At 55.0% G+C, this 22431-nt stretch overlaps 3 protein-coding genes across 8 annotated transcripts; 1 reads left to right on the top strand and 2 right to left on the bottom strand.

Moving 5' to 3' along the window:
* Window positions 1-1123: 1123 nt before the first annotated feature.
* Window positions 1124-5867, top strand: Eif5a (eukaryotic translation initiation factor 5A). Of its 4 annotated transcripts, none has more exons than XM_036198026.1 (7): window positions 1124-1342; window positions 2076-2169; window positions 3166-3351; window positions 4498-4602; window positions 4782-4913; window positions 5014-5087; window positions 5228-5867. In XM_036198026.1, exons 3-6 carry the CDS (start codon window positions 3187-3189, stop codon window positions 5074-5076), a joined length of 465 nt encoding a protein of 154 aa, XP_036053919.1. In that variant the 5' UTR covers window positions 1124-1342; window positions 2076-2169; window positions 3166-3186; the 3' UTR covers window positions 5077-5087; window positions 5228-5867. The 4 variants fall into 4 exon arrangements, with proteins under 4 accessions (XP_036053919.1, XP_036053918.1, XP_036053921.1 ...); XM_036198027.1 differs by lacking the exon at window positions 1124-1342 and adding an exon at window positions 1650-1706; XM_036198025.1 differs by lacking the exon at window positions 2076-2169 and having other exon boundaries at window positions 1125-1342.
* Window positions 5868-5947: 80 nt separating this feature from the next.
* Window positions 5948-8559, bottom strand: Gps2 (G protein pathway suppressor 2). Its single transcript, XM_036197812.1, has 11 exons — window positions 8480-8559; window positions 8134-8296; window positions 7718-7827; window positions 7527-7639; window positions 7341-7420; window positions 7169-7251; window positions 6744-6897; window positions 6572-6661; window positions 6387-6466; window positions 6208-6303; window positions 5948-6112 (listed from the first exon to the last, which is right to left on the bottom strand). The coding sequence occupies exons 2-11, from the start codon at window positions 8225-8227 to the stop codon at window positions 6029-6031; spliced, it is 984 nt and encodes a 327-aa protein (XP_036053705.1). The 5' UTR covers window positions 8228-8296; window positions 8480-8559; the 3' UTR covers window positions 5948-6028.
* Window positions 8560-8737: 178 nt separating this feature from the next.
* Window positions 8738-21984, bottom strand: Neurl4 (neuralized E3 ubiquitin protein ligase 4). 3 transcript variants are annotated; one of them, XM_036197805.1, is made up of 29 exons: window positions 21508-21984; window positions 20266-20710; window positions 19991-20056; window positions 19536-19834; window positions 19255-19366; window positions 19081-19169; window positions 18360-18432; window positions 17988-18252; window positions 17555-17736; window positions 17362-17447; window positions 17077-17239; window positions 16786-16984; window positions 16632-16708; window positions 16448-16526; window positions 15911-16086; window positions 15695-15826; window positions 15227-15372; window positions 14928-15152; window positions 14735-14833; window positions 14482-14643; window positions 14154-14318; window positions 13220-13378; window positions 12269-12448; window positions 12070-12157; window positions 11853-11960; window positions 11586-11730; window positions 11331-11443; window positions 11091-11256; window positions 8738-9434 (listed from the first exon to the last, which is right to left on the bottom strand). In XM_036197805.1, exons 1-29 carry the CDS (start codon window positions 21793-21795, stop codon window positions 9230-9232), a joined length of 4692 nt encoding a protein of 1563 aa, XP_036053698.1. In that variant the 5' UTR covers window positions 21796-21984; the 3' UTR covers window positions 8738-9229. The 3 variants fall into 3 exon arrangements, with proteins under 3 accessions (XP_036053698.1, XP_036053699.1, XP_036053700.1); XM_036197806.1 differs by having other exon boundaries at window positions 15917-16086; XM_036197807.1 differs by lacking the exon at window positions 19991-20056 and having other exon boundaries at window positions 15917-16086.
* Between the last annotated feature and the right edge of the window lie 447 nt (window positions 21985-22431).

Raw genomic sequence — 22431 nt, 5'->3', positions numbered from 1 at the left:
GGTTGGCCTTGAATTCAGAGACCCATCTGCTTCTCTTAGGGCGTGCTTAAGGGCGTGCACCACCACGCCCCCGGGCCCAGCATTGTTCTAAGGGGACCCCCAAGGGGTAAAATTCAGATGGCTTGTTCTTATCTTCTCCGTCTTATTAGAGACTGTCAAAGCAATTTACCATTTTTGCTTTTAGTCCTCCTGCTTCGGGCTCCCAAATTTCGAGATTACAGACATCACAAACTTCCATGATCAACTTTCTGTGCTCTTTAAACTTCCAGGTTTCCTGCCTCAGCTCCCTGGCACTAGAGGTCTGCGCCTTCTGGGCCGGAGCCACTCTTCTCGTATGCTGTTGATTTATGAGTTAACATTAGTGGGATAACGAACAGGAACGCCACGCAATTCTCTTCATTTGCGATTTAGGACGGAAAAGCTTGGTGCCATAGGGACCGACACTAATTCGGGCTTGCACAAGATGGTGGCTGGCATCGATGGGTCTGGCTTTCGGAGGAAACTCCAGCACACCAGGGGTCAAGTCTAGCGAGGCCGAGATGGTGGTACCCGACCACACTAACGGGAGAGGGAGAGGCTCGCACGGGCGGCCGTCTCCCGGGCCAGGGCAGCGCTGGGACTCGGCGACGCGCAGCCCGCCTGCCTGGGCACGGCCGCCGGGACGTGCCTGGGAGTGGGCTCGTCCGTTCGGGCCGAGGTGGGGCGCCTGCTCCGACGCATGCGTCCTTGACGCGGCAAGCGGCGCAGTGGCGTGGTCTTTTCAACACCCAGCGTACGGGCGACGTCCGAGGTGGAAGGGGCGGTTAGGGTGCCCAGCACGCATGCGTCGAGACCCAGGCGTTTCCTCCGGAGGGTGTGGAGTGCGGGAATCTGTATTGCGCAGCTGCACGGGCTGCCCGGTAGCTCGAGCTGTCGATCAAGAGGAGGGAAGAGGAGGTTGAAGGGACTGGGGGGAAGAAAAAAAAAAAAAAAAACCACCGGTGCGCCTGCGCATTGCCAGCGGCTTGGACGCGCTCGGGACTGGAGAGGGGCGGGGTCACGTGTGCGCGTCATCGGCTGGGTAGGTGGGAGAGAGGGTGGAGACCGGGGAGGGTCCATGCGCTTGCGCAGTGCGGGGGTGGAAGGTGGAGGCGCTCCCTAGCACGCTTGCGCGGCTGTCATAGGGCTGCTTGGTTGGTCAGTGGGGAGTCGGCGCCTGCGTACTAAGACCCGTGTGCAGCAGCGGCGGCGGCGGCGCTAGAGGCGGCGGCGGCGGCGGCGGCAGCGGCAGCAGCAGCGGGTTCGGAGGCAGCGGTTGGGCTCGCGGCGAGCGGACGGGGTCGAGTCAGTGCGTTCGCGCGAGGTGAGAGCGGGCAGGGCGCGCCTGCGCGTAGCCGCGGTTTGGGCCGGGAACGAGAGACGGAACTACGCGGGGGTCGGGGAGGGGGGCCGGAGGGAGCGGCGGCGGCGATTCCGCACGGGTTTGGTCGGGGAGCGGCGCGGTGTGCCGAGAGGCGGGCGCCCGGCCCAGTTGGCGCGAGGGGTGACGGTTGGGGCCGGCCGGGTGACGTTGGAGCGACGCAGGGCGGGGGACGGCGAGCCGCGAGGCCGCCACGCGGGAGAGGCCGCCAGGCGGCCACGCCGGGGCGAGGGCCGGGGGCCAGGCGGGCCCGGCCGGGGCGAGGGTTCCCGGGCCGTTGAGGACCAGCGCCGAGCGGCCACGTGAGGTGGGGGAGGGGGCTGCTCGGTGAGGGCATGTGGCGAGGGCCGGCGGCCGGCGGGGGGAGGGGAGGCGGCGGCATGGCCCCGGCCTGGCGCAGCTTTGGGGCAGGGGCGGCCGCAGCACCGGAAGTGTTCCCCATCGGAGGCTGCCCCCGGGGTCCGAGGCCATGCGGCCGACCGCCGACCGGGGCCGCATGGCAGTACGGGGACCCCTCCCCCCTGGCCCGGGCTACCGGAAGCCCCGGGCGACCACATGGTGGGCGCGAGCCGGCAACCCCCCGCGCGCGGAGGTCTGGTCTTTTTTGGGTTTCTACGGAGCCTGGGATTTGGGTGTGCGGGAGAGACCCTAGCCTCGGGTCTCAATCGTCCCGCAGGGCCCGTTGCAGGCATATGTTAGTGCTCCCCAGCCTCATGGGCCTCTGGAGCGCATCCCCCAGCCTTCAAGTGAAGTGAGACGTCCAGCCAGATGTAAGTGGTACCATTTTTCTGGGGAACCGGGAAAAGTGGGTAAACTGAGGGTCATTGGATTGGAGCCCAACTCTTCTCGGCCCGTGCCGACAGCGCCTGAAAGTAGTGAGCTGTAGTCCCTCCGCGGGGATCTTGGATCTTCGCCTTGCCACTGCCTTCCCTGGTGTGGTTTGTGAGTTACCGTGTCTGAGTCCTTAACTACCAGCCTAGTGTGATTTCTATTACTACTGCCAACCTTTTGCTTTCATTTTATTGTCATTCACCACCCTCACTCCCCCACTTTCTACTGACTGTACAGGCTGGGCCTGAAAAGCCGACAGGACTGGTGCATCCTGGGAAAAGTGGGAGGGCCATCGACAAAAGGCTGAGTTCCCTTCGGGAACTGAGATCGAGGTGTTTGGCAGTGGGATCATTTAGGAAACAACTTTCTCCCCCTTGACTGCATCTGCAAGTGCATGTTGGATAGGCGGGAATCCCCCAAAGGGGCCTTGTGGTTTCCTGTACCAATGACTGGCTTGTGTGTGGATAGGGTGGGGGGTGTAACAGTTGGGTGGGGCCTTGTCCTCCGTCTCCACCCCTTCATTAGCCCCGCCCTTCAGCTGGCTCATAGCTGCTCACCTAATTATAGTCCTGGCAGAGTGTGGGGAAGAGGGGGTGGTTGGTTTCAGTGGCAAGTAACACCTGAGTCCTCCTCCTCCCGGGAAGTAGCCCTTTCCTCATCTCTGGGATTTACCATCCCAACTCCCTGGAGCCTTCCTTTCCCAAACTACACTTTAGATTTCATTTGGGGGGACAGGGGTCCAGCTGTGTCCCCCGCGCTCCTACACCAGTTCTTCAGTATGTTTTGACACCATTTTCAAAGCAGGAAATTGGGCTTTATTTAGGTGGGTGCTGGAGTAAAGGGGGAAATGGAGGAATGTTTTCGAGAAGAATGGGCTAGATTAGCGGTCCTGTTAACCTCCATCCTTACTGACGTAGCTCTCTTCTTGGCTTTAGTTGGAATCGAGGCCTCTTAAAATGGCAGATGATTTGGATTTCGAGACAGGAGATGCAGGGGCCTCGGCCACCTTCCCAATGCAGTGCTCGGCATTACGGAAGAATGGCTTCGTGGTGCTCAAAGGCCGGCCATGCAAGATCGTCGAGATGTCCACTTCGAAGACTGGCAAGCATGGCCATGCCAAGGTTGGAATCGGCTCTGGGCAGGGAACTCAGTCTTGGTACCCTTCTTGGTGTTCTGGTCCTATTTAGCACCCAGATTGTATTCCCATTCAAAAGTAAACAGGCTCCCAGCTTCTTCCACAGTGCACCTGCCACTGTCCTCCTTTCTCCTGGACAGTGCTAGTGTGGAACTGTGTGTATCCATAATCCTTTGGCTTTGGATGTTCAGTTCCTTAGTCTTGACCTTCACTTCTCTTTTTCCTTGGGCCTGTTCGAGATTTCTGCAGTCAAGACCTATGGAAGGCAGCATGGGGGAGAGGCTCCCGTCTGTATTCTAAGTTCCTTAGCTGCTCTGCTCCTCCCAGTTCTGGCTTTACCTTTAGCATTTACCTGCTTCTCATTACCCCCTGAATTCTGTTTGGGGGGTGCGGGACTTACTAAGTCTTAACATTCTCTTCACCTAGATTTGCCGTATCTTTTTCTCAGAAGTTTAACCTGACTCATTCTTACTGAATCTGTGGTTTTATTCCCGAATGATTTCCCCTTTTGAGTTGGCATTTATAACTAGGTTATCCTCACAATGCTTGATTCCTCCTTTTTGTTTTCCTTACATACTAACTGCATAGTTCATTCTGGTCTTTCCCTGGGTCAGTTCCTTCGGATCTTACATTCCTTTGGCTTTGCTTTCTCAGCCTGTCCACTTTTTAGCCTCTTTGGTAAATGTTCAGGAAACATTTACCTAGGACACCCCCCCCCCCAATACAATAAAACAGTGTGAGATCGAACTTGAACTTTTCCTGCCTCTGCCTTCCTATTGCTAGGATTAAGGCATTTGTCATTAGGATTGGTTTATGTAGTGCTGGGCATTAGACCCAAGGCCCCATGCTTACTGGGCAGGCGCTGTATCAACTGAGTGATATGCCCAGTCCTTGTCAGTGACTTTTAATTACTTTGTGTAACTTGGTACCCCAATCTCAGCAATGGTCTGTAGCTTCGGGACCTTAAGGCTTTGGTGTCTTTCTCAGTTGGCTCATTTCTAATTCCTTAGTGTTTGCTGTAATGTGGTAGGCTGATTTCTCCTCACTAGCCAGTGGTATGCCTTTATCTCCTGCTCCGTCTTAAGAGATTGATTTTTTTGGGTTTCTTTCTGTTTATGATGTATGTACACAGGTCCATCTGGTTGGTATTGACATTTTTACTGGGAAGAAATATGAAGATATCTGCCCATCAACTCATAATATGGATGTCCCCAACATTAAAAGGAACGATTTCCAGGTATGTTTTTGGGGTGAAGATGGTTAGTGACTGCTCATGAAGGGTGGGTGTGTTGACCTGCAGCTGTGGGAAGGAACTGGCAGGAGAGGGTATTTAGTGAGGCGGCTCTTCTATCTAGTGTGTCCATCATTCTCTTTATACTTAACCTACCTGTACTGCTTTTCCCTTCCCTCTCCCAGCTGATTGGCATCCAGGATGGGTACCTGTCCCTGCTCCAGGACAGTGGGGAGGTACGAGAGGACCTTCGCCTGCCTGAGGGAGACCTTGGCAAGGAGATCGAGCAGAAGTATGACTGTGGAGAAGAGATCCTGGTACGATGATGCCCCCCTCCTTGCCTGACACAGTCAGCTTTGCTCCTGAAGCTTCACAGCTCTGGAGTTAAGGCTTCTCTGGACTGTCTTGCTTTTCCAGATCACGGTGCTGTCTGCCATGACAGAGGAGGCAGCTGTTGCAATCAAGGCCATGGCAAAATAACTGGCTCTCAAGTGAGTGTGACAGCCTTCAGCCTTCACTGTCCTTCTCCGCCTGTTGTCCTCACTAGTTGGGTGGTGCTGGGCCTTCTTTCTGCCCACCCTTTGTTGAAGTTATTGCCCTGTCTTAAACATGATTTCTTTTTCTTGCCCAGGGTGGCGGTGGTGGCAGCAGTGATCCTTGAGCCTACAGAGGCCCCTCCCCCAGCTGGGTTCCACTCTGGCTGGGTCCTTGGCTGGACTCCTATACAATTTATTTGACGTTTTATTTTGGTTTTCCTCACCCCTTCAAACTGTCGGGGAGACCCTGCCCTTCACCTAGCTCCCTTGGCCAGGAATGAGGGAGCCATGGCCTTGGTGAAGCTACTACCTGCCTCTTCCCTCACAGCCCTGGTGGGGGAAAGGGAATTAGGTATTGCTTGTGGTCTAGGTCCCCCACCTCTCCTTTTTTTTCTTTTTAATTCAATTTGGAATCAGCAAGCTGTGGATTCTGGCAAATGGTCTGGTGCCCTTTATCCCACTCTCCCTTGTCTGGTCCCCTGTTCTCCATAGTCCTTCACCCCCAAGCACCACTTGTACAGACTGGGGACCAGCCCCCTTCCCTGCCTGGGTCTCTTCCCCAATCCCCTTTAGCGGTGGTGAGAAGGGCAGTGGGGGAAGCAGACACGATCCCTCCTCAGGCATCTGGGAGGGCCTTGCCCCCATGGGCTTCACCCTTTCCTGCGGCTCTCTCCCTGACACATTTGTTAAAAATCAAACCTGAATAAAACTACAAGTTTAATATGAAGCCCCCAACTCAGTTGTTTGTTGATTAAAAGGTGCTTTTAGAATCTATCCACTTAAGTGGGGAAGCAAACAACAGTAGTCGGGATGGTAGTGGGTACATTTTATTGGTTTGGGGCACATAGGAAGACCCCCCACCATGAGGGATGGAGGGATAGGTTGCAATCTGGTGGTTACTTGTGGTAGAATCGTGGATTCTGGCTGTGCTGGATGAAAGGGAGTCGAGGGCCAGGTTGGCTGGTAGTGGCAAAACCTGACTGGTGATGGAAGAGTTTTCATCAGTGGGTAGATACTTACAGTAGAGGTTAAGTCTTTCCTTGGTAGTATATGGACTTCTGGTTAGCAGCCTTACCTTTCCCGCTGCTTGCATCTGCACAGGGAGCTGGGGGGAAGCCAGGAGTCCAGGGGCTGGATGCAGAGCTTGGGGATGCATGGGCCGCAGAGAAGACTGTTAAGGACAAAGCTGACCTTAGGCAAACTCAGGCTCCCCTTGACCTTAGGCACCTTGACTCCCCAAGGCTCCATACTCACGGAGTCAGAGAAGCTAGTCTGCTGATTGGCATGTTCCATCTGCTTTTGCAAAGACAGGGCACCACCAGGCTGGAGGAATCCTAGGGGAGAAGAGGAGTTAGAAATGAGCAGGCAGTGAGTGTTAGGAGTCAGGAAGCTAAGGCTCCTTCCTGCAGGGTGGGGGGTGGGGTGGGGTCATCCATCACCTGTCTGGGTGGGCTGAAAGTGACCATGCACTGCATAGGGTTGTGGCTGCGGCTGAGACAGGTACTGCACAGCAGGAAATGCAGACGGGGCTGAGGAAGGTAGGAGAGAGCTCCATTAGCTCCTGATGCTCTTGCTGTTCTTCCCTCTGCTCTGAGGAGAACCAGCACTCACCTCTGAGCTGCTGGCTAGGACTATAGGCTGGTTGTGTAGGCCCATAGTGAGGTGGGGGCTGAGCAGTCCCATAGGCACCCCCTGGGCTGCCTTGGAATTGTCCATGTTCTGGGGTCCCTGCAAAAGCAGCTGCAGATCCCACGTAGTGCCGGGTCTGAGGGGAAAGGAAAGCCCTGCTTACACAGTACCTACAAAACTCTTGGCTCTGTTCAGCTCCTCCTCCTCCATGCTTGGTATGGGACACCAGAAGAGGGGCAACTGAGGCCACACATCCAAACACTTCTCAAGCTGGCCTTGACAACTAATTCCAGCACACAGCAAGGTGGAGGAGACATTCTTGACCACATATTGACTTCAAAGCCAGCCTGAGCTTATAAGAGACTGTCTTTAGGGCGTTAAAAAAGTTCTCAAAGACCTATGCTCACCGTAAGCACCTGGGGTCCAAACATCTGCTTGGCCCTGTCAGCTGCCATCAGAGTACCTGGGCGATTGTGTCCTCCAGGACTCCCTAGAAAAGGAGAGGGGCTTCATGATGCTGAAAGAGGGGGCTGCAACCTCCAGGAAGCCCCTTCTCCAGGGGGCTGCTTTAGTCCTCACCCTGCATGCTGAGGAGGTGAGTTCCTGTGTGAACAGTCAGGCTCTGCTGGTATGCAGCTGATGTCAGAGTGGTCAGGTCACTGGCGTGAAAGGAAGACAGGTGGGTTAAGTATGCCTCCTTTGCTATTAAACGGTTCTCATCACCTGCTCCACCGCACGATTTTACTTTTGGCTATCTGATCACACCTCTGCTCCTTTCGTCTCCTCTTTTCTTCCTCATGCAAAACTTTTTTGAGCTGCAAGAAAAGCTGGTGCTTCTCCTCCTGTAGAGCCGAAAGCTTCTCCTGCAGCTTCAGAATCTGGAAGAAGGACGAGCAGATAAAGGCGGGGAAAGGGAAGAGAAGGAATCACAAGTGGGAGTGATGAGGGGTACTTACTTGTTCCTTGGTCTCTTCTAGTGACATCCTCTCTTCCATCTCCTTTTTCTTTCTTCTCTCCTGCTCTTCCTTCATCTTCTGTTCCATCATCTTGTCCACCTCTTCCTCCTCTGAAGAATCAGAACGGGGAAGCGGCAGGACAGTGAAATAAGCTGAGTGTTAGACTGAAGACCAGCAAAAACCAGTCATTCCATCACAGCCACAGGGAAAACGAGGCTTCAGTAGGTGCTCTCCAAGGTCCTTCCCAGCCCAGGGTTCTGGAACTTAGACGGGGCCTCTTCGCTCACACCCTGAAGGCGCCGCTGCCTCCCTTTTAGCCTCGCCAGCAGGCGCACAGCTTGGCCCGTGGATGGGGGCAAGTTCGTGGGTGGCAGAGCCACCCTGGGCCGTGTCCTCCCGCTCTGGCCCAGGCTCACCCTGCCGTTTGCGCTCTCGCTCCATCATGATGTGCCGGTGCAGAGCCCTGGCCATGGCGTTGGAAAGCTTGGGGCGCTCCAGAAGTGCGGGCATGGTGCTGTTGAGGACGCTTGGGCAGTGGGCGCCCGGCTCTGTCACTGACTGCCAGACCTCAGGCGGGGCCTGCAGAGAAGTGGAAGCTTAGAGGGACCCGCCTCGGCGGAAGCCGTCCGCCGCCCGCTCGCCGCTGCGGTCACGTGTCCTGGGCACCAGCGTCCCTCCGGGTCTCAACCTCAGCGCGCCAGAGGGGTCCTAGGTCTGCGCCCCCGCCCCTCCCGCGCAGCCCTGGCGCCGACCCCCCCCTACCCTCCTTCTCGGCGCTTTCTCCGTGGCCTCCGGCGCGCCTTGATCCCCACGTCACATCCGGCGACCAGGAAAAGTCCTTCCGGAGTCATGACGGCAACCGGCTCAGCGGATTGGATGAGAGGAAAGGCGGAAGCGCTAGGAGACGGGTGCCGGGTTGTCCAAATTCCATGTGGGTTTACAGAGTCCTGGGCCGATCTAGCCAAGAGCCCCTGGAACTCTTCACCTCGTGAAGCCGCGGGAGACAGAGGCAGAGGCAGATGCTCTGAAGACAGTATTTATTGGCTCCTTAGAAATCAGAGTCAGTAACAACTGTACAGAGAGCCCGCAGCTTTCCTGGGCTGCCCTTCCTTCCCTACTCCCGCCCCATGGCACCCCGTGGCCACGGAAAAAGCAGCTTCTTGTGGGCACAGAGATACTCCTTTGGGATTCACAGTAACCAGAACAAAAACGGAAATAAATTAAGTGATATGGGGGGGGGGGGAATAGGGAGTCATGTTCCCTAAATCAGTGCATGAAGGGGGCCCAGAGCTTGGGGCCGGGCTCCCTACAAGCTCCCTCTCAGCAGAGGGGGTGTGCTGGGCCCTGAATGTAGAGATGTGCTTCACACCTGGTCTAAATCAAAGCCTGTCTATGTGCTCCTGCCAGGAAAGCACCTGCCCGTGCCCCAAGTCACTGGAATGAGGTGGAGGCAGTCGCCATCCAAGAGTCCTGGGCTTGCGGCCCGCTGTGCTTGTGTGGTGGGGTCTCACCCTACTCCACCCGAACCAGCAGGGCATAGAGGAGTGTGGCTCCTTTTTCCTTAGTGACCCACTCAAGTTCCGATGGGCTGAAGTGCTGGTCAGGAAGTTCTCTGAGGGCAGCCGAAGGAGGCCCAGGAGTGTAGGAGCCAGGGCGCACACACACCTGAAAGGCCACCTGAGCCTGGTGTGTCCGCTGGGATTTGGGGTCCCGGAATCTGTCAGACAAGCACAAACAGGAGGAGGAGAGTAAGGCTCCATGACTGCTAATTCTGCGCCCTCACCCAGATCGTGCTGTGGCGGGGAAGTGCCCTCACCATGAGCACTTAGCACCAACTATTCTCTATGTACTCTCCTCCCCAGTCCTGCTAACTCCGTCACGGCCCTCTCCATGTCTTGATTTCCCCTAAGACTCTATTTTGTGTTTGTTCTAAACATTCCAAGTCCACTTCTCATCTACGTCACCCACTCTTTGAGACAGTACAGAGTCTCTATTCCAGGCTGGCCTCAAACTCTCAAGGAAGTGGAGGATGACCTTAAACTTGTGATCCTCAGCCTCTGCTTCCTAGTGTTAGGATTCCAGGCATGTCTTATAATACCCTCCAACAGTTTATGCAGTGCTCAGGATCAAACTAACTCAGCACCTACTGCAGGGCACTCAGACTTGGTATGCATACACAGGCTAAGAAAATCAGGTATAGTGATGCATGCACTCTTCAATCCCAGCACTCAGGATGTAGATAGAGGCAGCAGGAGCAGGGATTCAAGACCAGCTTCAGATACATACCAAGCATGAGTTTGAGGCCAGGTTGGGCTATTTGAAATCCTGGATTTAAAAAAAAAGAGGCCAGGCAATGGTGGCAGACACACCTTTAATCCCAACACACAGGAGGCAGAGGCAGGTGGATCTTTGTGAGTTCCAGGCCAGCCTGGGCTACAAAGCAGGTTCCAGGACAGCAAGAGCTACACAGAGAAACCCTGTCTCAAAAATAACAAATAAACAAAAAAAACGACCAGGTGGTGGTGGGTCACACCTTTATTCCAGCACTCAGGAGGCAGAGGCAGGTGCATCTCTGAGTTTGAGGCCAGCCTGGTCAACAGAGTGAGTTCCACGACAGCCAGAGTTACACAGAGAAACCCTGTCTCAAAGTGAAACAAAATACAAAACAAACAACAACAAAAAAGGGGGCATGGAGCTGGAAAGACGGCTCAGTGGTTGAGAGCATTGGTGGTTCTTCCAGAGGACCCTGGTTCGATTCCCAGCACCCACACAGCAGCTCACAACTTCCTGTAACTCCAGTTCCAGGGGTTCTGATGCCTTCTCCTGGACTCTGTAGGCACTACATGCACATGCTGCACAGACACACATGCAGGCAGAACATCCACACATAAAATAATAAATAAATTAAAAACAAACAAAACATTTGGGTGGTGGCGCACACTTTGATCCCAGCACTCAGGAAGCAGATGCAGGCAGATCTGTGAGTTTAAGGTCAGCATGGTCTACAGAGTGAGATCTAGGACAGCAAGAACTACACAAAGAAACCCTGTTGGGCTGGAGAGATGGCTTGGAGGTTAAGAGCACTGACTGCTCTTCCAGAGGTCCTGAGTTCAATTCCCAGCAACCACATGGTGGCTCACAACCATCTGTAATGAGATCTGGTGTCCTCTTCTGGCCTGCAGGGACACATGCTGAATACATAATAAATAAATCTTAAAAACAAACAAAAAAACCCTGTCTCAAAAAACGAAACAATAAAAACAAAAGAAGGATCTGGTGAAGGAGCACCCATTAAGTCAGGATGGGAAAAGGGGGTGTGGTGGGAATCACAAGTACCCAGAAGTTCCTGGGCCTCTCCGTCTAGGATACTCACTGCACTTTGGAGGCCAGGGTCTCCGCCCCAGCATACTGAAGGGATGGGGAGAGCAGCACGGCAGGAGGCTGCCCCTCCCGGGCGGGTGCACAGTTCTCTCCAGGCTCCTCAAATCCCACCCCAGGCTCTCCCTTCAAGGGTCGGCAGCTCAGGATGGAGGTAGTACCTGTGAAGAGACTCGGGTGAGGGCAGTCCTGTGGCTCCTCCCGGGATCCCCAGGCCCAGCCCGCTGCACGGTACCTGCCGCCAGCTCCCCCCGGTCCAGCACCCTCCGCACAGCGGCCACACTGCTCCCATGGTACGCCATGTGCCACTTCTTTGTTGGTGTCCCAGCTTCTAGGTGAGGGTTCACCCTGCCAGGACAGACACGTCAAAGGTCACTGGCTCCTCAAGATCGTCCCCCACACAAGAAGTCCTGTCACTTTTCCTTCCCGTGAGTCTCCATTTTCAGGGAAAAGAGAAAGGGGGAAATCCATGCCTGTGGCCCATATGTACCTAAGGTTGAACCGGCACCATCCAAAAGGCAGGGCGTATTCCCGGGGAGGCTCTCCTCGGCGCCTATGGGCCTCATCTCCTCGCAGCTTTCGGCAAGATTCACAGTAGCATAAGCTCCGCTTCGGTGGAGGCATGAAATAATCCTCTGGGGGACAATGAGTAACAGGTTCGGCGCTCCTGTCCTGGGTCTCAGCCACACTGTTGCCCTCCCTCCAGCTGGTCTCCAAAGTCATGGCAATGAGGCAGGGTCTGGAGGTTAGGACTCACCTGGAAGCAACAGCAATTCTTGGAAGCGAGAGCAAAGTGCATGGTACTCGCAGCTCTTTAAAGGGCTAGCAGCAGGCGGCGGCCCCCAGCACACACTTTCCTTTATACCTGGAATAGCAAGGGGAAAAAGTCCTAGACCTGGGCTGGGGAGCACTGGATGGGGCATGGATGGGCAGACAAGGAGGGGCAGGATAACTAATCCTTCGGGCTGACGCACCATCAACCATATCAGCCTTTTCCATGTCTCCTTGGGTTCCAGAGATCTTCCCACTGGCAGCCGCTGGGTCAGGACTCACAATAGTCACCTGTGGAGGAGAGAAGTCCGTCACAGCTTGACAGGCCCCAGGTCCCCTTTGGGGACCAGAAGCTTCCCAGCTGCCCAGGACTCCCTTTTCCTTATCTCTGTTGCCACGAACCTGTTCACATTGTCCATAGACGTCCACAAGTGCATGGCATGGCTGGGGCACATCTGGCACAGCCACCCCTTGGTCCACCCCATTGATATGGAGATGGAGCCCTCCAGAGCAGTCTAGCCGCAGCCCCAGGATGGTGCCTTCAGGGCAGGTGTCAAGATTTGGCCCAAACTTCTCACATATCTAAGAGGAAAGACCTACTGTCTTCAGACATCAGGCCCACCAGCACTGGTGAGTAGCCATCTGCCACTGCACTGTTTCCATCTGACAGTCCCTGAGCTTTGCCCGTATTCACACCCACTGCCTAGGTTCTATTCCCAATTCATTTACCTAGAGTCCCCTACTTAAAAAAAATTATATATGTATGTATGTATGTATGTATGTGTGTGTGCGCGTGCGCGTGCGTGCGTACGTGTGTCTGTGTGTGTGTGTGTGTACATATATAAATTTAACACACACTGGTGTTTTGCCTGCTGCATGTATGGATGGGTGAACACGTTGGGTCCCCAGGACTGGAGTTACAGACAGCTGTGAACTGCCATGTGGGTGCTGGGAATTGAACCCACGTCCTCTGGAAGAGCAGTCAGTGCTCCTAAGCACTGAGCCATCTCTCCAGCCCCTAGAGTCCTGTCACCCCGCTTTTGATTTTTTTCGAGACAGGGTTTCTCTGTGTAGCTTTGGAGCCTGTTCTGGAACTCCCTTTGGAGACCAAGCTGGCCTCAAACTCACAGAGATCCACCTGCCTCTGCCTCCCGAGTGCTGGGATTTCAGGCGTGTGCCACCACCGCCCGGCTTAGTCAGCCCTTTTTAACTTCCAACTTTAACATTCTCAATGGCTGGAGCACAGAAGGAAGCGAAAGGCCAGAGACTGTCCAGGCAATGACAGGCACTTCTTTTGGCCAGCTGCTCTCCAGTCAGAGGCTTGGATCATTTCACCCTTGGCTCTCTCCTCACCTTCACACCATTGTGGAAGACACCGCGGCCCCGCAGGAGCCAGGCTGCCCGTTTAAGCGCGCAAGCAGAGGCAGGGAAGTTAAGCCTCTCAGGTGGGCAGGTGACAACTCCCAGGACGAGGGACGACGTCCACTGTCGGTTCAGGAAGTCTATCCGCACCTGCAGGAGAAGGAACTATTTTATACGCACAGCTTCCAGGACAGAAGCCACCCACCTATCCACATCAGTCTTTGTGCCCAAACTAGAGTTTGGCCTGGCATACTGCCCTTTTTATATTTGTAGAGAAAAGACTCCCAACCCGGACGTCTCCTTCCCTGCTTACCCTGCTGCTGGAAACAGACTCCAGGTCCTTGTTAATAAATGTCCTACAGTGAGTGCACCCAACATCCTTTCTCTTTGAACCCGGTCTGTTTCTAGACAATTATTATTTTTGTTTGTTTAATTTTTTCAACTTACTTACTTACTTACTTACTTACTTACTTACTTACTTATTTATTTATTTATTTATTATGTATACAGAAGAGGGCGCCAGATCTCATTACAGATGGTTGTGAGCCACCATGTTGTTGCTGGGAATTGAACTCAGGACCTCTGGAAGAACAGTCGGTGCTTTTAACCTCTGAGCCATCTCTCCAGCCCCTCTAGACAATTATTAACTGGCTAATTTCCTACCTATCTTTCAGTTTGCAGCAGAAAGGGCCTCTCAGGCTGGGAGGTGGTGGCACACACCTTTAATCCCAGCACTTGAGAGGCAGAGGCAGGCAGATCTCTGTGAGTTCGAGGCCAGCCTGGTCTCCAAAGTGAGTTTCAGGACAGACTCCAAAGCTACACAGAGAAACCTTGTCTTGAAAAACAACAAAAAAAAACAAAAACAAAAAAAGAAAGGGCCCCTCACCCTGGAGTAACAGGGGGCTAGGTAGGAAGAAAGGCACACCTGAACAAGCAGATGGGGTACCAGGGGCTGGCCGATGACAACGATGCCCTGATTGTAGCTGGCCACTCGTGTGGCTGTCCGGTTACCATTGGATAAGAGGATATTCTTCCCATGGTTCTCCAGGAATTCAAGGGCTGTGGGCATAACACCCACTTGATTCTGGCCCTGGTGTGGAGCAAGAGACTGAGCTGCACAAGATCCCGATTGCAGTCCTCACCCACCACACTGGAGCACACACAAAGCTCAAGCCTGAGTCTTTGCTGGACCAGTGGAGAACCATCAATCTGGAAACTAGTGGCCCACCAACCCAGTAGTAGCAGCCTCTTACTCTCAGCCCATGCTCCTCGCCCTCATCATCTTCCTCGCCCTCACTGCCAGTGTCTGAGCTGGGAGAAGGTGGCTGGGTGCCTTCTGGTTCCTCTAGCCTTGTGGAGCTGACAATGGACACACTACGCACTGGCCCGTACAGATCCAACACAGCCCACACATTCTGGGAACACAAGACCGAGGAAGTCAGAAGTCAGCACAAGACCTTCACTCAACAACCCACTCCCCAAAACCGAATAAGCTCTGAGACCTGCCTTAGCAATGCCAGTGGCTGCAGGCCCCATATCTTCTCCATCTACCAGGATGTGCATCGTGTCATCTGCGCCCCTACGGATGCCCACACGGCTCCCCACCTAGATCCAGGGTGGGCCAAAGACAGCTGCTCAGCCAACTGTCTTCTACTCTCGCTCCCAACCCCCACCCCTGCCTTGGTACCAGGTGTTTCACCCCTAGCCTCTCGAGGCTCCGGCCATAGTTCATCCTTTGCAGATGCCCATCTCGCCTCACTTCACAGCTGGACACCATCCAGGTGGTCTTTGTCCGGAGTTCAGGCAAGGAGGGGGGCAGCCCCGGCCCACTGCCTGTTCCAGGCCCCATCTCCTCGGGTGCTAGCGTGGTCAGCCCCAGCCGGAGGGACCCCGCCCACTTCTCATCTAACCCCTCCACTTTCACCTGAGAGAGAGAGAGAGACTGTTAGCTGGGCCTGTCTGAGGGCCCGCCAAACCCCTTCCCTCTCCACAGCCCACCTCAAAGACTTCTTCAGCCCTGAGCTCCTTGGTGCTAAAAACGAGGCCATGAGCATAGCCAGCCACACGAACTGCCCGTGTGCCATCCTCCTCCAGAGTGACGTTCTTGCCACATGTGCTGTGGAATCGGTGAGCTACACCCGCCACTGTAGGTAGATGTGTGGAAAAAGGGTCAGGGTTAGGGAAACTACCTTCAGATGGGATGCAGGACAAAGCTTTTAGAAGAACAGCTAAGGCACCATCTGCTATTACTCAAGACCTCTGGACACCTTTCACCACAGCAAGACCCAAAATGTCCAATGCATGGTATCTTAGTCTCTGGGAAATCACATGACTCTGTGTTTCAGGTTTAATTACCCCTACACACACACACACACACACACACACACACACACACACACACACAGACGACGAACCACAAGGCCTTTGCCCTTCCTTAAATGGGCTCCTAGGCTGCCTAACAGCTACCTGGGGAATGCAGAGGGAATGACTTCTCAGTGGCAGTGTTGCTGGTCGCCAGGCTGTTGTCCATGGGGCCAGTGGCATTAGTGATGGACACTTGGACACACTGGCCATAGAGATCCACTACTGCATACACCTCTGTGTAGGAAAGAAAGGCATCAGAAGTCTGAGGTCCTGAGATCCTAGCAAAGGTGGGCAGGCTGGAAGCCACAGAGCAGTCACCTTTACCCGGAGGCAAGCCTGAGCAGGCAGCGCCTTGATCCTGTCCGTTAATGAAGTAGTGCAGGTCCCCCTTGGCAGTCCGCATCATGCCAATGCGTGCACCAGTGCCCAGAGCATCCAGGTCACAGCCATAGTTGTTGCGCATTGTGTTCCCATCCTGCATGATAGCTGTGCCACTGAGAAGACAGGAGGAGGAGGAGGAGCAGGGAGTTAGCCCCCCTGCTTCAGCTCTACATTGGCCCATACTGTCTCTGCCTGTCAAAACCATCCACTGCTTTGGATTCATATAGAGACCTGAGTTTGGTCTGAGGCTCAGCAGTCCTGTCCTCTTTGCCCCTGGAGACCTCTCAGAATAGCAGGAACTGCTCTCTAGGCTGCCTGGGTGGGAATTCCCAGAACTGAGGATGAGGGTTATTAGGTCCCCAAGTGTGCCAGTGTCTATGGCCGCCACCGACCCAAACCATGCTCAGTTGTCTGGTATCACCCAGCCCCACCCAGCCCTGCAAGCTGGATTCAAGGGCAGATTCAAGACTCAACCTTAGCATCCATGTGTCATAGTCAATGTCCGTCATGGTGTTGGGGAACTCCAGGTCTTCAGGCCGGATAGCAGTCACTCCTGGGAGAAAGCAGAGGTGAGAAATGACCCCGGACACAGGCATCCAGTGCTCTGCAATCCTCCTACCCTCCCTCCCTTCCCACCCCTGCACAGATGGTCCCTCACCAGCTTCAATGGAGCCTGACCAGCGATCCACCATCTTCTGAATGACAATTTCAAACAGTTCTCCATCCCGCAGGGCTCTGTCAGGGAGAGTGGAGGTCACTAAGGCCTTAAGGGGGCAGTGGGACAGTGGAGACATGAAAGTCTAGAGACTGACCGGTTGGAAATGACAATGGCATCATTGAACTCGCTTCGGCAGTTATGGCGGAGAGCAGTCCGACCCCCATTAGTGATGACTGCATTACTGCCATGCAGCTGGTGGAAGAGTAGGTCGGAGCCCCCAGCTGCTGAGGATGGAGAACTTGGAGACATCTGGTTGTTCCCTTCAGGGAGTGGCTCAGAGACTGGAGGCACCTCTGTAATAGGTGTCATCCAGTAAGTCTCTAGGTATTTTTACTGATTCCCAAGGCCACCCTAATCCTTCACCCCAGCCCTGTTGGGCCCTCACCCACGTCATCCACAATAGTGGCCTGGGCAGCCTGGCCATAGAGATCGACGACAGCATAGACTCCTGGGGGGACATTCCAGGCAGCAGGGCCCTGAGTCATTCCATTGACAAAGAAGTGGAGAGTTCCATCCTCCCGCCGTACCACGCCCACTGTGTCCCCTGCCTTGGAAGAAGTGGGGGCTAGAGTGAGGAGTCAGGCAGAGTTCCTGCTTGAGATGATCCTGCATCCACCCCACCTCACTGACTCTCCCAAAATGATACCCATCAGCGTGCCGACTCTCTCACCTTGAGGCGGTCCAGGTTGTGCCCATATTCATCTAGGATGGTTGTCCCATTGTGCATGACCCCATTCCCAGTCATCATCCAGGTCCCTGCAGGGACAGAAGTGGTAGAAGGTGACGAACAGGGCAGGATCCAGAACGTTGGAGCAGCTTCTTCCCTGGACTCTAAACCAGCCCTGCCCTTCTTGGCATCTCACCAGAGCGTAAATTGGTCATAGTAGAGGGTAACTGGAGGTAGGCGGGGTTGTGGGTAGTGACACCAATCTCAATGGAGCCAGCCCATTTGTCCACCATCTTGTCAATGCGCACCTGGAACACCTCCCCATCCCGGAGGGCTCTGCTGCTCAGTACGACGCCATGATTGAAGTCATCAGTGGCGCTGAGGACATAGCAAGTGAGAACTCAGAACTCAACACACTCTCTGAGTGTGCCGAGGTTTAAACAAGCAATATTTGTCCAATAGTTACTGTCCCAAGACAACCAACCAGACTTCTTGCTCCAGGAAGTCTCCACCTTTCTGTCCAAGAATTCCCACACCAGATACACTCTGCCTCCCATGTGCCCACCTCACTGCTCCCACACCCGATTTGGGCCCCCTTCACAGGTCTCTCCCCACACCACAGGTCATACTGGGGCCTAAGAGCAGTGCGTCCCTCGTGGGTGATGGCTGCCTTCTGTCCACAGTTTGGATGGAAGAGCAGGCGTTCAGGTTCTGCCTGGGCAGCAGGAGCAGCCCGACGGAGAGCCCCCTCCGGGGACAGAGCCCTCAGGATGGCATTGTTCCGGCGGAGACGGTCACTGTGGTTATTATTGTGGACGATGGTCACTTTCACAGCCATCCCATACAAGTCCACTACACCATACACCACTGGTGGAGTCAGTGGGGTCGCTACACCTGTGGCAGCAGAGAACCAGAGTCAACAAAGAGTGAGCATCACAGAGAGGGTCAGGTACACCCCTGGACGGCCCTGGGCCAGCAGGCTTTCTTGTATATCACCTTACCCTGATCAATGCCATTAATGAAGAAGTGCAGGGCAGAGTTGGACTTCCTCGTGAGGCCAATATGGTCACCCTCCTAGCCAAAGAAGAAAGACCCTAGTCTGGAATCCAGCTATACTCGGGCTCAGGTTCCAGCAGTCCTGGGCACTTTCTACCACCCCATTCCACAGAAGACCACCTACTGAAGAAATTCACTAAGACCACTCGAGGGCAGGGCCTGGTCCCTGCTTTCCAGACATATTTCCCAAATGCCCAATGTAAAGCAGGTACTACTGAGCTAAATCACATTAAAAACAATCTCCCGCCAGGCAGTGGTGGCACATGCCTTTAATCCCAGCACTCAAGAGGCAGAGCTAGGTGGATCTCTGTGAGTTCGAGGCCAGCCTGGTCTACAGAGCGAGATCCAGGACAGGCACCAAAACCACACAGAGGAACCCCGTCTTGAAAAAAAACCAACAAAACCAAAAAAGACCCTAATCTCCCCACTACTCTCTAAAATCTCAATTATCTAAGTGCTATAGGGGCTAGAGATGTAACTCAGTGGAAGCTCCATTGCCAGCACCAACGACAAAAAGGTACTAACAGTCATCTTTTAGATCCTGCCGGACAACCCTCCCTTCCTAGAAGAAGCCTCACGCAGAAAGGGACTTGGTCTTTGTCTTAGATCACACTGCCTGGTGCCTGGCTCCCCTGACTGGCTCAAGCTACTGAGCTACATATTCACCTGCAGTTCATCCAGACTGAATTCACAGTACTCCCGGCGAGTACCCTTGCCATTGGTCAGGATCCCACAGCCACTCATCATGATGGTACCTAGTAAAAATGGACGGCCCAGTTAGGGTACAGGCTGTCTCACCCTCATCAACCCACAACCCGTGTCCCTACCCACAGCTGGTACCTGACTGGAGGTTGGTCATGGTGGCTGGGTACTCCAGGCTGTTGGGATTGTGGGTAGTGACACCAATCTCGATGGAGCCTGACCACTTGTCTACAAGCTTATCAATACGGATCTGGGGTTGAGTGAGAGCAGGCAGGATCAGAGTATATAAGAACAGAAGACGGACCCTTGAATCCTGGGGTCTTCACCAGGCACCACCATCCCAGAGTCAAGGGGCAGTGCCTACACTTAGCTCCCAATCTTTGGCACGAAGCTCAGCTAGACTTCAGGATTTTACACACCTCAAACATCTCATTATCCCGAAGTGGGCGGTTGGTCATGACAACACCATTGTTGAATTCATCCAGGGGCCTCCGGCGCTCGGCCGTCTTGTTATTGTTGCTGAGTTTGATGAGGGTTCCACACTTCTCATGAAAGAGCAGGGCATCATTGGAAGTGAGGATGGGAGAAGTAGCAGGTCCACTGGATGCTAATCCATCCCCAGCTGGTGGGGAGCTCAGGTTCACATTAAGGAGGCCTCCATTGTAGGCAGACAGGATAGCATTGCTCACCACCTCGGAGAGCTCCATGCTGGCAAAGTCTATATCAGCAAAATGGAGAGAGAAAGTCAAGGTGAGGCTCTCTCTAGCCTCTCTAGCTAGCTTGGGACCCTCTTCTCCCTACCCAGCTCTTGAAGTCCCACCCTTATCCACCTCACTACCCACTCCCCTGCCCAGGGCTTCCCCGAAGCCCTCACCATTATGCGAATCAAGGCTGTTAGGAAACGTCTCCGGCCGGGCCTGCGCTGGGGACACCATGAAGGCTAGGGACCAGGTAGGATGGGAGGGGAATAAGGGTTCAGCCTTTGCTTCAGGGCCCACAGTCCAGGGACCATTCTCTTCTAACCCCTATGTTCCCCTACATCAGGCTCTGGCTCAATGGCCCTGCCCCTCCCCCAGCTGACTCGTGACAGACTACTTCTGCCCCATTTCTTCAGCCACACCTCATGCTTCCCCGAAGCTGTGTTCTCACCTTCATCCACAGAGGTCCCCTGTTCCGACAAGGCAGAATCTTCTGGAGGGGCTAAGGGCTCAAGGGGAGGTGTAGGGCTAGGCGTAGGAGGGCTGAAGCCTGGCTCAGGGGGCAGTACAGTGATCTGGGTGCACTTGCCATAAAGGTCCACAACAGCCCAGACACGAGCAGGCAGGCCTGTGGCAGCCACACCACAATCCCGCCCATTCACCCAGAGCCGGAGCTCCCCAGTGGCTGTGCGCTCCACACCCACACGGTCCCCTTCGACAAGCTGGTCCAGGTCCTGGCCATATTCCTCCAACACAGAGCGCCCATCCCTCAGCACCGAGCAGCCTGATACTACCCAGGACCCCCCCTTCAGCCCAGTGGCACTGCTTGGGAAGTCCAGCACACTGGGATCCAGAGCTGTTACTCCAATTTCGATGGAACCACTCCAGGAGTTGACCTATGAGAGAGCGGTGGACAGTTTCAGTATGAATCCCACCACCAGAAACTACATTCCACAGGACAGTGTGCCTCTCGCCCTGACCTCTCAGACAACATAGACTCACAAATACCTTGTCAGCCCTCACTCCAGAACTATCTAGACCTCTCCCTTAGCAACTGTGCGCTGTCATCTAGCTGCCTAGTGTTTACCACGGCACTCCTTTTTGACTGAGCAAGCTGCTTAAGTACCCTGGTTTCAACCTCTGACTTCCCTAGTCTCAGTGGCTCCTCAATGACCCCAGTCACAGGCTTCCTAGATCCATATATCTTGCTTTCCTAAATCACTCTCATTCCCAATTCGCTAGTCAGGTAAAGCTCCACCCGGATTCATTCTCTCCCCCAAATTCTTTCTCTGAGCCAAGCAAGTCAACACACATCTCTCCCTTTCCCATGTCTCCTCATCTACCTTTCTGGCTCCGGGCGTTCGTCCTTCAATAGTTTGTGCTTTTTACTATTTCTTTACTCTCTCCATGCCATCTTGGACACCTGTCTATCCTCCATCCCCAAGAGATCGTGCTAGATCTGTTCTCCAGCCCTGAACCCCTGTCCTGCTTCTGGGTCCTGAGGAAACGCCTTCAGAATGAATGTGTCGGCTTCAGGCTCTTAGTCCTTCTCTTCTGCGGCGCACTACAGTCTGCAGGTTCGCTGTCGGGACCTGGGGACTTGGTTGGACCTACATAGACTTTCTGACAGTTCTTCTCCCTCCCGTCCGCTCCCACCACCCTCCACCACGATTCCGCCGCCCCAGCCTTGCACCTTGCGGTCGATGCGGACAGTGAAGACGCGTCCGTCGCGCAAGGGTTCCCGGCTCAGCACCAACCCGTGGTTAAACTCCTGGCCCGGCTGCTGCCGCCGCGCCGTGCGCCCGCAGGCCGACAGGCTTACCAAGCGCCCAGTGCGCGGGTGCAGCTCCCCGCCGCTGCCGAGACCCCCGCTGGACCCCAGGCCTGGGCCGCTGCCGCCAGGGCCCCCACCCCCGCCTGGCCCCGGCCCCGGCCCGGGGCCTGCCCCAGAGCCCCCATTCCCACCCGACCCCGCCGCCATCGCCGCTGATACCGCGGCCGCGCGACAGCCGCGCTTGGCGGCACCGTGGCAACCGCGGCGGACAGACGCCCCGGGGGAATACGGCCGGGGGCTGGGGCCTGGTATGCTTTACGGCACTGCCCGCACTGAAGCATCCAGAGCTAAGGAACCAAGGTCTATCACGAGGGGAACGGAAGGACGACGGGGTCGGAGGGGCTTGCTTTACGGCACAGCGGGCGGCGAGCGGCTAGGAGAGACGGGAGGATTTGGGCAGTTTTTGCGACAGTGAGTGGAAGGAACGCCCGCCGCCGCAGGCGTATTTGCGACGAAGGCGCGCTAGCGCCCAAATACACTTTGCGACAGCGCGCGGCGCCGCGGACCCAACCCTGGCCGGGGGAAGACCTATGAAAGTATTCGCTTTCACACGCGGAGTCGTGGCTTCCCGTCACACTACGCGCTTTCACGCGATGTAAACGTGGTCTTTGGGACGGACGAAAGGTCGTTTTATAGATCCAAGTCTCGGTCCTCCAGGAGACCGAGACCGGAAATGTCGCAATCCATCCCGCAGCACACCTCTGCGGGTCTTAGTCCCGCAGCTCTGGCCGCAAGCTCCCCCGCCCCACCCCACACTCTACATCCCACCTCCGCGGCGAGGCG

This window comes from Onychomys torridus, chromosome 8 (assembly GCF_903995425.1).
Source record: "Onychomys torridus chromosome 8, mOncTor1.1, whole genome shotgun sequence".
Lineage (NCBI taxonomy): Eukaryota > Metazoa > Chordata > Mammalia > Rodentia > Cricetidae > Onychomys > Onychomys torridus.
This window is presented reverse-complemented; position numbering and strand designations above follow the sequence as displayed.

Coding starts and splice junctions, on each gene's coding strand:
- Eif5a (XM_036198026.1), top strand. CDS start 3,187: ATGGCAGATGATTTGGATTTCGAGACAGGAGATGCAGGGGCCTCGGCC. Junction 4,603..4,781: donor TTAAAAGGAACGATTTCCAG/GTATGTTTTTGG, acceptor TCCCTCTCCCAG/CTGATTGGCATCCAGGATGG. Junction 4,914..5,013: donor ACTGTGGAGAAGAGATCCTG/GTACGATGATGC, acceptor TTGCTTTTCCAG/ATCACGGTGCTGTCTGCCAT.
- Gps2 (XM_036197812.1), bottom strand. CDS start 8,227: ATGCCCGCACTTCTGGAGCGCCCCAAGCTTTCCAACGCCATGGCCAGG. Junction 6,898..7,168: donor TTGGACCCCAGGTGCTTACG/GTGAGCATAGGT, acceptor CTTTCCCCTCAG/ACCCGGCACTACGTGGGATC. Junction 6,113..6,207: donor AGATGCAAGCAGCGGGAAAG/GTAAGGCTGCTA, acceptor TTCCATCACCAG/TCAGGTTTTGCCACTACCAG.
- Neurl4 (XM_036197805.1), bottom strand. CDS start 21,795: ATGGCGGCGGGGTCGGGTGGGAATGGGGGCTCTGGGGCAGGCCCCGGG. Junction 18,253..18,359: donor CATTAATGGCATTGATCAGG/GTAAGGTGATAT, acceptor CTGCTGCCACAG/GTGTAGCGACCCCACTGACT. Junction 17,737..17,987: donor CGCACTGCTCTTAGGCCCCA/GTATGACCTGTG, acceptor CTATGTCCTCAG/CGCCACTGATGACTTCAATC.